The sequence below is a fragment of the Lycium ferocissimum genome, chromosome 6 (assembly GCF_029784015.1).
Source record: "Lycium ferocissimum isolate CSIRO_LF1 chromosome 6, AGI_CSIRO_Lferr_CH_V1, whole genome shotgun sequence".
Lineage (NCBI taxonomy): Eukaryota > Viridiplantae > Streptophyta > Magnoliopsida > Solanales > Solanaceae > Lycium > Lycium ferocissimum.
In genome coordinates this window covers 60,784,112-60,797,997 of record NC_081347.1, presented here as the reverse complement: position 1 = coordinate 60,797,997, position 13,886 = coordinate 60,784,112, and the positions used below count along the sequence as shown (strand labels likewise).

General features: G+C 35.9%; 1 protein-coding gene and 1 pseudogene across 1 annotated transcript; one reads left to right on the top strand and one right to left on the bottom strand.

Annotated features, from left to right (window-relative positions):
* Positions 1 to 4,958: 4,958 nt before the first annotated feature.
* Positions 4,959 to 8,607, top strand: LOC132059933 (glutamate-1-semialdehyde 2,1-aminomutase, chloroplastic-like). The gene is made up of 3 exons (XM_059452776.1): positions 4,959 to 5,309; positions 6,512 to 7,398; positions 8,298 to 8,607. Exons 1-2 carry the CDS (start codon positions 5,142 to 5,144, stop codon positions 7,241 to 7,243), a joined length of 900 nt encoding a protein of 299 aa, XP_059308759.1. The 5' UTR covers positions 4,959 to 5,141; the 3' UTR covers positions 7,244 to 7,398; positions 8,298 to 8,607.
* Positions 8,608 to 9,972: 1,365 nt separating this feature from the next.
* LOC132061466 (disease resistance protein RPP13-like) lies at positions 9,973 to 12,596 on the bottom strand (annotated as a pseudogene).
* Between the last annotated feature and the right edge of the window lie 1,290 nt (positions 12,597 to 13,886).

Here is a 13,886-nt window from a genome sequence, read left to right as displayed (position 1 = left end):
GTAATTTATTATTGTATTGCTTTGAATTAGTATTGTAATTAAATGGAATGAATTATTTTTTAATTAGTATAAACCTCTCGTATTGGATGAATTATTATTAAAACACTTAATCAAAACCCTATAAATATTACAAGTTTCAAAACTTGCTTGGTAGCACTAGAACCTAAAACGATGATCCAAACGTTTAGGTGGACTTGATGTAATGAGTAGACATTATTGTACGCAAAAAAAAGATATTAAGTTTTATATAAAATATTGATATTTTAGAATTTTGAAATATGACTAATCTTTACCCAAAGTATGGTAAAAAAACGTGTTTGGAAAGGTAACACAAAAAAAAAAAAAAAAAAAAAACCGGTTCGACACATTCACGCACGAATTTCGTGCGTGAAAGAAACCAAAGTGAAATTTGCACTTTGGTCCTTTCACGCAAATTGTGCGTGTCTACTAATGGAATTTATTTTTTTTGCACTAGTTTGGTTCAACTTTTTATTTTTTGTGCTACTTAAGTCGCGGATTCGAATGTTTTCGGTCAAATAAAGTTTAGAATAACAAAACTTTGAACTATTAACCTGAATAACTAAAAAGAATTATGCAACTTGTCAATCAAATAGTACGAATACAGTCTTAGGCAGAGCCAAGATTTTGAAGTGGGGGAGGAGAGGCGGGCTGCCCCTTTCTTCAAGTGAGTGGCTAAATTTTAAATAATTTGCAAATTTGGTTGAAATTTAAATAACAACCCAAAAATGGCTTCCGTACACTTAGCCTAAAAATATACATACCAAGCTGCTAATTTTATGAGGAAATGAGATCTCTTGTCCTCTTACAATTTGAATAGAAGAAAATAACTTTTTAAAAAGGGAAAATGACATAGGGTACCTATTTAAGACTCTTTATTACATAATATATAAATAATTTTCCTTATTTACAAACTATAAAGATATTTTAAGATGAATTTTCATATATTTTTTGTTTTTTTATTTTTTTTTGGAAATAATTTTTTTAAAATATATATTTTAAACTTTTTAATTTTTTTTTAAATTAATTTTTTTTTTGCTCAAAGACTTAAAAAATTACCTCAAATTTTTATGTATGAAATGTGTGTGAGCGAAATTTTTAATATAATTTTCATACACAAAATGAGCGAAAACTTTAAACCTTGAATATTGTATGAAAGTTGTTACAATGTTATTGTAGTTGTATTAATTTTGCAGAAACCTAATATGAATTGATATACGAAAAATGTGAATGAAATCTAAGTGCGAGCGAGATATACACATTTCATACCATTCTCATATATAAAATTTTGAGTGTAATGTTTAAGTCTTGATCGAGATATACACATTTCATATGTTTTTCATATATAAAATTTGAGTGAACTTTTTAAGCATTGAACAAGATATACACATTTCATACACAAAAATTTAAGCGATCATTTTAAATTTTTGAATGTTATATTAAAGTTGTATACAATGTTATTCTAGCTGTATTAATTTTACAGAAATCTAATGAACTTTATACACGAAAATTTAAGCGAAATTTTAAGCCTTAAGCGAGATACAAATTTCATATCATTTAAATGAGTTGGTCTTTAATTTTTGAGAAAAGACATCATTTGACCCTTGAACTTGGCACGAAAACTCAGTTTAGCAACTAAACTTAACTTGTATTTATTTACTCCCCTTAACAACTTTCATCCCAATTATTTACCACCTTGAGAAAATAATACCACTCTGTGATGGAGGTGTATTACGCTCGCGCCGTCATTGCCACATCATTAGTACGTCAAAAATTACTAACCTTTCATTTTTTGTTTTTTCTTTTATTATTTTTCTCTTTCTTCTTCTTTCCTCCTCTCTTTCTTCTTCTTTCTCCTCAACCCCCCGCTGCCGCCACACCTCCACCGCCGCCGCCACCGCAATACCGCCTCTGCCGCCGCCGCCAACCAAAATAACCAATACTAAAAAATTACCAACCCTTCATTTTTTATTTTTCTCTTCCTTCTTCTTTCTCCTCATCCTACCATAAACACCCATAAGAACAACACCCACCACCACCACCATCACCCCCACCAAATTTCATCCCATTCCTTTTCAAATTCGTCCAAATTGGTTACTTTGATTGTTATTGTTGGCTATTATTATTATTATTAGCAACCCCATTTCTTTCATAACCATTATTCTATAACCACTACCATCTTCTTCTCCACAAACCCCCACCCCACCCCACAGCCCCGCCCTCTTTTCTTCACCCTATAGCCAGCCCCCACCACCCCACCCCACAGCCCCTCCCCCACCACGCGCGCCCCCTCCTCCCCCACCATTTCTTCTTCCCCCCCCCCCCCCACACCCACCCCCCCGCCCCCACGCCCCCTCCTCATTCTTCTTCTTCACAAATTCCTCTCTCTCTATATTCTCATCATTCTTTTCTTACCATTTTCACCATTTTTTGGTTTCTTGATTTTGATTTTTGTTTTTTTTTTCAAAAATAAAGTTATGGAATAATGATTATGGAAAAAATGGGGTTGCTAATAATAATAATAATAGCCAACAATGACAACCAAAATAATCAATTTGGACGATTTTGAGAAGGAATGGGATGAAATTTGGTGTGGTGGGGGGTGGGAGTTAAAGATGTGGGTGTTGTTCTTTATGGGTGGTTATGGTAGGATGAGGAGAAGAAGAAGAAGAGAAAAATAAAAAATGAAGGAGTGAAGAAGATGGTGGTGGGGGCGGGGTTGTGCGGTGAAGAAGAGGGCGGGGGGGGTTTGTGGGGTGGGGGGAGAGAAAAAAAAATAATTAATTATTTTTTAATTATATATTATTTTTATTTTATTTTTTTAATTATAATATATATATATATATATATATATATATATATATATATATATATATATATATATATATATATTATATATTAGCCCACCTTTTTATATTTTTCACTCTCTTAATTTTTTTTTACTTTTTTTTTTGCCACGTCAGCTCTCAGGGTGATAAATAATTGGGATGAAAGTTATTAAGGGGTAAATAAATACAAGTTAAGTTTAATTGCTAAACTGAATTTTCGTATCAAATTCAAGGGTCAAATGATATCTTTTCTCTTAATTTTTATCCTTCAAGATCGAACTTATGTCTCAATAAAGCATACATTCTTTAAAAGCGCCGGGTATAACTCGTGAAAGATTACATGTAAAAATATAAACGTATGTCCTGTGAAAATATTATTTGGGCAAAAATTAAAGACCAGCACAAAATAGGGCGAAGTGCAAATGACCCCTAGAAATTTTTGGCAATTTCGTTTTCTTTAGGATTTCTCTATCTACTTTCCTTATCTTCATCATAAATCTGAACGAAACCACTTTAAAAACCAAAAGATTTAAACGTAACCCATTGAATCACTAGCTCAACAAGACTCAAAAAACACAGAGACAAAGAGAAAAGAAGAGTTGGTAACAATGGCTGCTTTGTCCCAATTTACGTAATACAGTTCGAATTTTGAGAGTCAAATAAGGAAATCTTTGACCGTGATTCGTTTGTAAACTCTCAAAATCCGCATTGTATCACATACATTGGGATAGAGGGAGTATTACTAGTGTTTTTCATACAATTCGATCTGATAATGTCACCCACTTAAAATTTCTGCAAATGAGGGTTGTGTTGCAAAATTTAAAAGAAAAAAAATTGAAGTGCTCATTTGTAATAGCTTTTGCTCAAGTTCTGTATTTGTAGTAAGAAATTCAGCTAATATTGTATGTATAAATAATTTATTCAGAACCAAGTAAATAAAAAAAATGTTTGGTTTGGAACCCATAAATTTAAAATCCTAGATCCGCGTCTGTGTTCTAGATAAGGTGGTCACAAGATAGAAGATGGTGGCTTGGGTTCTTTGATGGTATTGTTGTTTAGTGTTTATTCTTTGATTTGAACTGTGCTTCTTCAAGATTCGATACTTTTATGCTGATGTTGTTGATGAAGTTGCTGGCTTTAAGATATCTGGGGTGGGTGAGGAGAAAAATGGGGAGATTTTGATTTGATGAAGTTATTGTCAAATTAACATCTGTCTGAGAACTGATGTACAACCAATGCTCCCTGGAACTAGTAGTTTTTGCTCATATCCTGTTTATGTAAAAGTTTCCATTAAAAGTTGTAATATTTGATTGTGCATCCAGCTATCATTGTTAATTAATTTGAGATTGTTGTTGGAAGCCATAAACTTCAAATCTTGGATCTGCCTCTGTCTGGTTGCCATCCCATATTACTTAACTGCGATTTATTTGTGTCTCTTTGAGAACCTTGAGTATGTTTTAGGTGTGTAGTTGTGCTGAAAAGGCGCAATTCTCAGCACAAATGGGAGATTACCGGTAAGCCAGTTGCTTCACAAACCAAATTCAACTTTAAGGCATTTTGGTGCACTTTAATCACCCTCGTGAAGAGGCGCATTCATATACCATTGATGTCCAATAGCTTTTATAGTAATGGCTGGATCTACTACTGCCTCGTCTGTTGAGTTTATCAGAGCAAATAATGGTATAGCTATGAACATAGGGATGTACTAGAAAGCTTATTTTCTTGAATATTGTAGGTGTTTGCTACAAAGAGGAGATATATTAAGGAGTCTGATTATGTAGCAAATTTTCTGTTGCAAATATGTTTCTTTGTTTTAGCTGTTTTCTTTTCCGTTTACGTATTCTTTTATTTTTAGTGTATCTTCTGATGAAACTTATGATTGGAATCTATAAGGGAAAACGGTTAAAATCTACAATGTCTAGATTGGGGAAAAGTTTAGAAAAATGGCACTTGAGAAAGAAAAAATTGTACAACATTTCGTCCTTAATTTAAAAGGGAATTATACTATGAACAGGTTGTCTATGATTGTTCGCATTAAAAGGAGGTGCTGAAAATACAGTTAATCTAATTGTTTCGCATTAAAAGTAGGTGCTGAAAATACAGTTAATCTAATTGTTTCAGTTATGTGGTGTAAGCCTTCAATCTATAAAAGCAAACTTGATTCATGCTATTATCTCTTACTGTGTAATATTTCCGAAAGCAAAGAGGCAGAAAAGATTAATCCAATTTCGTTGATCCTTTGTCCTTTCAAGTTCATTGATTTTTCATTTTGTGTCCTTCTGTTGGTAGGAGTTGATGCCAGGAGGTGTAAATTCCCCTGTTCGTGCTTTCAAGTCAGTTGGCGGACAATCTATCATTATTGACTCCGTGAAGGGCTCTCGTATGCGGGATATAGATGGTAACGAGTACACTGACTATGTTGGATCATGGGGTCCAGCTATAATCAGTCATGCAGATGATGAGGTTCAGTTCTCTGCTTTTAACTCTACGTTCAGCTTGAAATTTCACTGGCCACTGTCCATTTATTTGGCCTGGATCATTATGCTATCTGTATGCTTTGTATTAGTAACATGTTTCAGAAACTCCATCTTAAAGCTGGTTCGTCTTTTGCTCCCATTACAGTTTAGAAAAAGGTTCTTTCTTGGAAGCAAAAAAAAAAAAAAAAAAAAAAAAACCTTGTCCTGCCATTATTTTGGCTTAGATGAATGTTTATGATTACCAAGAACATATGGTTTAAGTTTGTTCTTTTGTTCATTTTGTAAATAGAAGTTGGTATTTGATGTCCATGTTGTAGATTCTCAATATGTTGCTCGGACTCTTTAAAAATGTCGTCAGGTGCTTGTTGGATCCTCTAAAAGTAATGCATTTTTGGAGGATCCAACATGGGTGCGACATCATTTTTGAGAGTTCGAGCAACAAATGTTCTCACGATAAAGTGTATAAATCAATATTATAAAAAGTTGATTGATGAGCTCTAGTAAACTGGAAATACTTGGTTGAAGGTTGAGTTGAGCTGAGCTGCTCATTGGATGGATAAAGTGAAAACTCAAGTAGAACATGTCGACATAGTAGACGTAGGTGGGGGATGTCTAAATTCTTCCTCCACTTGTTTCTCCTCCTTTTCTTTCTGAGGAATAAGGAGAACCAATATGTGAACTGGATTCTGTTGAGCTCAACTTTAAGAACTATTGTGCAAGATACCTCAAAATCTTCTATGCTCCTCTTGTCTTATTATGTTGTACAATGAGAAATGCGGTTGAAGTAAGAGTCTTTTGAAAGTCTTAGGGTCGTTTGGTTGCTGGTTAGAGTTATGCAAGTATTAGTAATGTAGGGATTAGTTATGCAACGATTAGTTAGGTAGGGTTTAGTTATTCATGCTTTAGTTACTCCATCTTCTACCCTGCATAAATAATTCATAGATTCCCCGCTAACTTATACATGTATTAGTTATGCAGAATTTTTAATTTGCAACCAAAAACATTACTTGATGTGCTGAATTTTATATATCGAAGCTAAAATGCTACCAAACATGGTACTAACGTTTTAAGATATGAATAATTCACTTCCTAACTAGCAACCAGATGACCCCTTAGTACTGCGGGGAGAGGCTGCTTTGTTAGTGTGGATTCAATAGAGTAAAAGTTTTTAATGCTTTTTCTCTGCAGGTGCTAGCAGCATTGGCTGAAACAATGAACAAAGGAACGAGTTTTGGTGCTTCATGTCTCCTTGAAAATACTCTCACAGAGATGGTTATTTCAGCTGTCCCAAGCATAGAAATGGTTCGGTTTGTCAACTTTGGTACCGAGGCATGTATGGGACTACGGCTGGCTCGTGCTGTCACTGGCCGATCTAAGATCATCAAATTCGAGGGTTGTTACTATGGTCATGCAGATGCATTTCTTGTTAAAGCAGGCAGTGGGGTTGCCACCCTAGGACTCCCTGACTCACCCGGAGTACCAAAGGCAGCTACTATTGATACTCTAAGAGCGCCTTACAATGATATTTCTGCTATCGAGACCCTCTTTAAGGAGCACAAAGGTGAAGTTGCTGCTGTAATTCTCGAGCCTGTAGTTGGAAATGCCGGCTACATTCAACCAAATCTAGATTTTCTCGCTGCCATTTGCAAGACTACCAAAGAAAATGACGCACTTCTTATTTTTGACGAAGTTATGACTGGATTTAGGTTGTCATATGGCGGAGCTCAAGAGTATTTTGGAATGACTCCGGATTTGACAACACTCGGGAAGATTATCGGTGGTGGCTTGCCCGTAGGTGCATATGGAGGAAGGCTGGATATTATGGAAATGGTAGCACCTGCAGGACCCATGTATCTGGCGGGGACACTAAGCGGAAACCCATTGGCCATGACAGCTGGAATCCACACGCTTAAGTGGTGACAGGAACCGGGCACATATGAACACTTGGACAAGATCACGGGTGAACTTACACGGGGAATCTTGGATGCTGGAAAGAAGACCGTCTATCAGGGACATGTCTAGGAGTTGTGAGATGGAAAATTGTTCTGTGGTAAATTTTAAGGAATAATCAAGAGGTAAATTTTGATGGTTTTTTGCAATCCTATTATACATTCTTCGTGTCAAAGTTGTTGGATCATGTTAAACAATTAATACATACTTGCTTATGTTAATGAATGTCTTAATTTTTCTGATGAAGAATAGAGTAGCGAGTAAAAAAACTATGCAGTAGATGAGTGACGTATAAAAAATTGCATTTGGAGTATGAAGTTTTATAAATCTGATCCCATGACCTCACCTGCGTCCTAATGTATCTCTACATGGGAGATGATGAGATGGAAGAATAACGTTCATGAACCAAGGTATGACTGTTGCAAAAAATACACAAACGTGTGGTCTGCTCGAGGGAAGCTCAGTCATACTTCAAGAACACTTAATTGACTTGCACCCACCCATTGAGAGTACTCAACCTGAATGAAAGCAAGTTTCCGGTCATATTAATATACTGACTTATGTATATGAGTTTTTATTCCAAATCAGGAATAGGCTTCTAATGAAACATTGGTAAATAACATGACAAGCAGAAGATAATGTTGTCAAAGTTGTTTCTGTCATCTCTTTCCTTCTTTTTTATGACTATGATGTTAATTTAATTGCCTATGAAATTAGAGAAAGTAAATATGGAATTAAGATGTCCATTGCGCATGACCAAGAGGCATCAGATTTCAGAAGAATAGGCTCAATTTGGGTTTAAACATCTGTATAACTGTTTCCTGTTATATGAAATTTTGTTGTTTTTCTTTTTTCTCAGACTTCGCCAATAATTTCGATAATCTCTGAGAAATTTGCACTCTTTCTGGAATCCTATTTGAAGAATTGAGGCACAAGTTACATGTCTTGGAGTATTTTGTTGTGATTCTTATGCTATATATTTGCCCAAAATTATTGGCCCTCTAACTAAAAAGAGAAGTTTCAGGTACGAGAAGCTCAATAAAATTCCACTAGACTGGGAAACTAAGAAGAAGAAAAGGGAAAAAATATATTGGCTAAAGAAAGATCTTATTCGATCTTAACGGATTCAGAAAGGAACTATTATTCAGATGAGAATCAGTTCGTTTGAAATGTCATCCAAAATCGAATGTAATGACTCCTAATTTTCCTTTGATTTCTCTCAATTTTGTCATTTATATACTTTAGAAAGTTCGGTGAATGTTTTGAATCTTAAGTGGTTAAATTAATGATATAAATTCTTGAAATTTCAGATTGCTTGTGTGTACCATAAGTGAGTTGTTCCATTGAGATGCTTTGCCACAAAAACTGTTTATGTTTGGGTTCTTGAGAAAATCAATTGCTTAATACTTTTTACTTTTTAATTGGCTGTTGTCAAACTTTTAGCACAAATTTCCCTATTGTTTCCCAGGGTCAAAGCAATGAGAGTGAAAGTCTTATGTCTGCAATTATTTTGTGTCTGTAGATTTTTGAAAGTCAAATACTGGGAGAGTCCCAGATTTGTTCTTTACGGTTGATGGTTATCAGTGGTTGTTATTGAATGCTTATGTATAGCTAAATTGCCTAAGATTTTCGTTTAGATGATCAATTAACACAAATATGATAGCATGGATGTTACAGGCTCTCATCTGGTATTTTATAAACATAGTAATCCAAGAATATGCTCAACTTGGATTTAAACATCTGTATATACGAAAACATCTTTAGTGTGTTCATCGGAAGTGGGAGTTGTCCATGATGTTTTCAATGCAAAATGACTTCCGTCATATCAAAGACACATCATTTCTTAATGACACTCAAATTTAGGTCCTTTTAAGGATAGATCGCCTCAGGCGAAGAAGGCATGTAATTAAATTTGAGTCAGTAAATTAGACTTCTAATGATTGATTATTTTGGCATGCATTGTGTCTCTGTTTTTGCAGTAAAAATGATACCTTTATAGTTTGCAGAATCCGTCTGAAACTAGAAACAATGAGGCATCAGAATCTGAGTTGAGTCTTCCACGAGTCTTGAGTATACCTGAATTTGATGATACTCAGAGAGTAGGAATTCCTAATCCCTTCCACAACTAATTCTTTAAGATTCGTTATGATCAGCATTTTTCCACTGATTATAATGAATGCATTTAAGCATTTGTAGATTTGCGAATTTGTCAACTTGCAGAGTTTCTCCATATCAAACAAATTAAATATCTTAAGTTAATCAAGTTAGTTCTATGGGGAGATAATCAGGTTAAGTACTACTATGTTACATAAAGCGTTGTCTTAAATGTGGATAAGCAAGAATAACATACAGTAGAACAATTAATTAAAACATCACAAAATTATTTTTGCATAGAATCCCAAAAACAATTTCATTGATGAATGAGTGACTTTTGTACAAGATCCTATGCTGTATGCATACACAAGGAAAGGATCCTTGTACGATGCTGAAGATGAAATCTATAACTAATTCCCTAACAAACTGTTAAAAATCAATGTAAACTAATTTATTTACAGTTTTGGCCTTATTGCTGCATATGTTGCTGGGTACGTGTTTAGTACTTGGGTCCACATGAATCTTCTTCTTCTTCTTTGCTCTGTGAAACTCTAAAATCAGAGGGCTGTGTATTTAAAACCCACACCTTTGGTATCCATAAACTGCTAATAAATCAGAGCTCTTCTTTTCATTCTTTCAGGAATCTCGTTTAGCTTTGGACAGCCATGGATACCAAGATCTTTAATCAGAGGCATTGCACTTGTGGCTAAATGCCATCTTTCTAGGTTCACAAGATATTCAAGACGAAGGAACTCCAGTTGACTGAAGCTGTTATCACTGCAGGTAATATCTTTTCCTTCATAAGCTGCTAATAAATCGAGATCCCTTAGCTTTGGCAACATTCCCAGAATAGGCATCGGATCTTCCATGAGATTTGACTCCCAAAGGTACATCATTGTGATTGAATTTGGAAATGGGTTTGACGGGGGTAGTTTTTCTATTCCTCCTTTTAACAACAACTTCTGGAGCTTTTGACAAGAACTAAGAAATTCAAGGGCTGGGAATGATTCACCAGATGCACACCCCAATTCGAGAGTGCTAAGGCTTTTCAAGCTGCCAATGTTGTAAAGGGCGTAAGATTTCTTGATATCATCCATGCTTAATTCTCGAATATTGACTAAATCAACAGGGTTAACACCTCGCCACTGATCACAATAAATGCCTCTAAGAACTTGCAGACTTGTGAGTTTGTTTATATGTTGCAGAGGTTCTTCGTATGGAATGACTAAATGTCTTAGATTTACTAGGTTAGCTATCTCAGGAGGTAGTCGGCATAAGCCTGTACCAGGAGATTCTGAATCCAAGGCCTGGAGTGTCAGTAAATTCTTGAGGTTGCCTATGGAGGAGGGGATATCACAACAACCTCTAAAGCTTAAGTATCTGAGGCTGTACAAACTTCCTATGGCATCTGGTAGTGTAACTTTGACAGAATCATTCTCCAAGTATAGCACACATAAATGTTGGAACATATTTCGGAACTTTATGCTATCCAGCTTAAGATCTCTTTGATCAAAGAATGTAACTGACCTTAAGTTCAATGTGGAAAAATCAAGAGTGAGGTACCTTTCTCCTTGACCATGGATGGTATGTCTGTGACATGAGGAGGATATGGAATGGTTTCTCGGACCATAAATGTTAAAGAAGTTTACCTCCAATGCCTTTTGTATGGCAAGATCCCGAAGTAGATCATGAATCCCACATTCAGTAACTTCTTCCCAAGATGTCTCTACCACTTGAACCAAGCTTCGCCTTATCAGCTCATTCAGGAAGTCTTGAGCTACATCCTCCATTCTTTCTTCTCCTCTTGGTATCAATCCATCGGCCATCCACAACCACATTAGGTTTCTAGCATCAATCCGACGTTCTTCTGGAAAAATACCAAAGTAGAGAAAACAGTGTTTGAGCACAGTTGGCAAATCATTGTAGCTTAGTGATAGTATGTCCGAGATTGCAATGGAGTCATCTTTCACATATTTCCAAAGGTGTGCCTTTACACTTTCCCATTCTTCTAGCCCCCTTTTATGTGAAAGAAGCCCGCTTAGTGCAGCAATTGCAAGAGGTAAGCCTCCACATTTGCCCACCATATCCCTAGCTAGCGTTTCCATTGTTGGGATCATTGCCTCAGCGTCGAGTAGTTTCCCGCGAAAGAGGTTCCAACTTTCTTCTTCTGTTAGGAAACGAAGGTTGTGGGGAAGACCGTTGTCATCTGCTCTTTTGGCCACATTCTCATTGCGCGTGGTAATAATTACTCTGCTTCCGTTATTGCTATCTGGGAGTGCTCTTTCCAGACTCTGCCATGTTTCTCTCTGCCATACATCATCAACCACCACAAGGTATTTTTTATCTTTCAGTAGATCCTGAAGGTGCATTTCTAGATCTTTGATCGTCATCTTTTCCAGCAGATCTTGAGTTTCCCTGTCAAATCTTTTGATGGATTTGATGATATTCTTAAAGAGATCCACGGTGTTATACTGTTGAGAAACACACACCCAAGCACGTGCATCGAAGATATTGGTTAGGCTAGGGGAGTGGTAGAGATTTTTTGAAAGAGCAGTCTTGCCTAACCCGCCCATACCATAAATGGAGATGACTGTTCGGCGTGGCTCTGCTTTGAGAAGTTCAGCTAGCAATCTTTCTACAACATCCTGAAAGCCAACAAAAATCTGATCTTGATCATCCACATAGGAGATAGTTCTCCTCAGTGTTCTAACCATGGCAGACCGATTGTTTGGCCGATTACTTGGTCCTTCTCCTGCAATATTATCGATATTTCTAATACCATAACTCTCTCGTTGGCGAGAGATATCCATGACTCGCTGGTTGAGGGGTTGGATCTCCTTGCTGACATTGTAGAATTTGGCCTTTTTCCTACAGATGCAAGCGCAAGCCTTGAGACGACTAGCAAATCCATCGTCATCGCGTTCGCCAGCCTTAAGGCTGTAAGTCTCTAGTATAGCGACAGCGTCATTAGCAACAGAGTTGATATTAAACACCCATTGTTGAACTCTATGATCTTCAACTTGCTTTTCTTCTGCATCTTTGAGGAAAGACTGCATGAAGAGAAGCTCATTTCAACCACTGCACTTCCTCTCTCAGACTTAAACGCAGGTTAACTTCCTGTATGAGGGAAATTCCCAGGCTTTCAACTGCAAATGACACATAGGCATCAACCATTTTCAAGAGTCTTGATATTTAGGATACTCAGAGCTGGAAAAAAGGGGTTGTATGGAAAATATTGGAAGAAAGCTGGAGAAAGAGAAAGAGTGGAGATAAAACTAAGATCAAGTTGAAGCAACTGAAGCCGTTGATTGTGAGTTTGATCAGAGATGAATACTGTTTTTGTGTTAATGAATTGAGCGTTCAAGATGGTCCATTAAATAATGTGATTAAAGCATAAAAAATCCGACAGATGAACATGGGGCTTGTGGAAAAATATATGTGGGGAAAAGTTAAAAGTAACAATAATATGTGTTGTACAATGGTCCACCACCTAATAATTCTGTTTGGACAATAATGGGGAAAATGATTCAAAGTAAGTATATGTTAACTCAAGTTGGCTGCAACTGCTGCCAGAAACAAGTTTGATACAAAGTAAGTATATTTTAATATGTTGCTAGTTGTCATTTAACTACTCTTATATTTTAATTGTTTCAAGTTTGACCAGCCACTTGCATCCATGCTCAATAATTGATGTTTGTTCCCCCCCAAAAAAAGAAATAGGGTATGAATATTACTTTTGATCGTAATCATTCTACATAAAACAATAATTTCCAATTTGGATTAATATTAATTGGATTTGTATTCATTGTTTGTACACATCCCCCAAAAATTAATTTAACTCCATGTTATTGTCCGTCACTATATATCGAGTATTAAATGCTTGTAGTAGTATAATTGGTTTGTTTGGAGTGGGAGACCTGAAAAGCATCTTTCTATATAATCATTTGATTTTATAGGAGAAAGTCAAATCAAAGTTGGCATAAGTTTGATGCAGAGTTTGTTATGAATGGGCCTGAACCAGTATTTGTAAATGGGCCAATGGAATGGGATCCAGGCTGTAAATAGTGCCTTGTGGGAGCAATTGGGGTTATGCGAACCTCTCATCTCCTTTCTTGATCTAAACTTGTAATCACGAATTCTTTGTTTACTGTTTCATTTCTTAGTTTTCCAATTGTAATTTCCTATTTCAGTTTGTTAAATACAATCATCTTCCCAATTGTTGAGTATTTGTAGTAGTGTTTACTACAGAGTTAAGTATATTTTAGTTTAGTTTCTTCTTTTTGGATTAAGTAAAACAATAACATCAAATGGCGATTGACATTAGCAGCTACAGTATTATTCATTGTTCGTACACATTCCCCAGAAAATTTAAAATTAATTTGGACGGCCAAGGACTCCCCATGTTATGGCCCTGTTGAGTAGTAAAATTGATGTTTAGTTGGTATAAGTCTCCTGTTAAGCTGCAAGTTTATTTTCTAGATGAAAGTTTTTCAGCCTCATTGCTCTGTTTTATGGATGA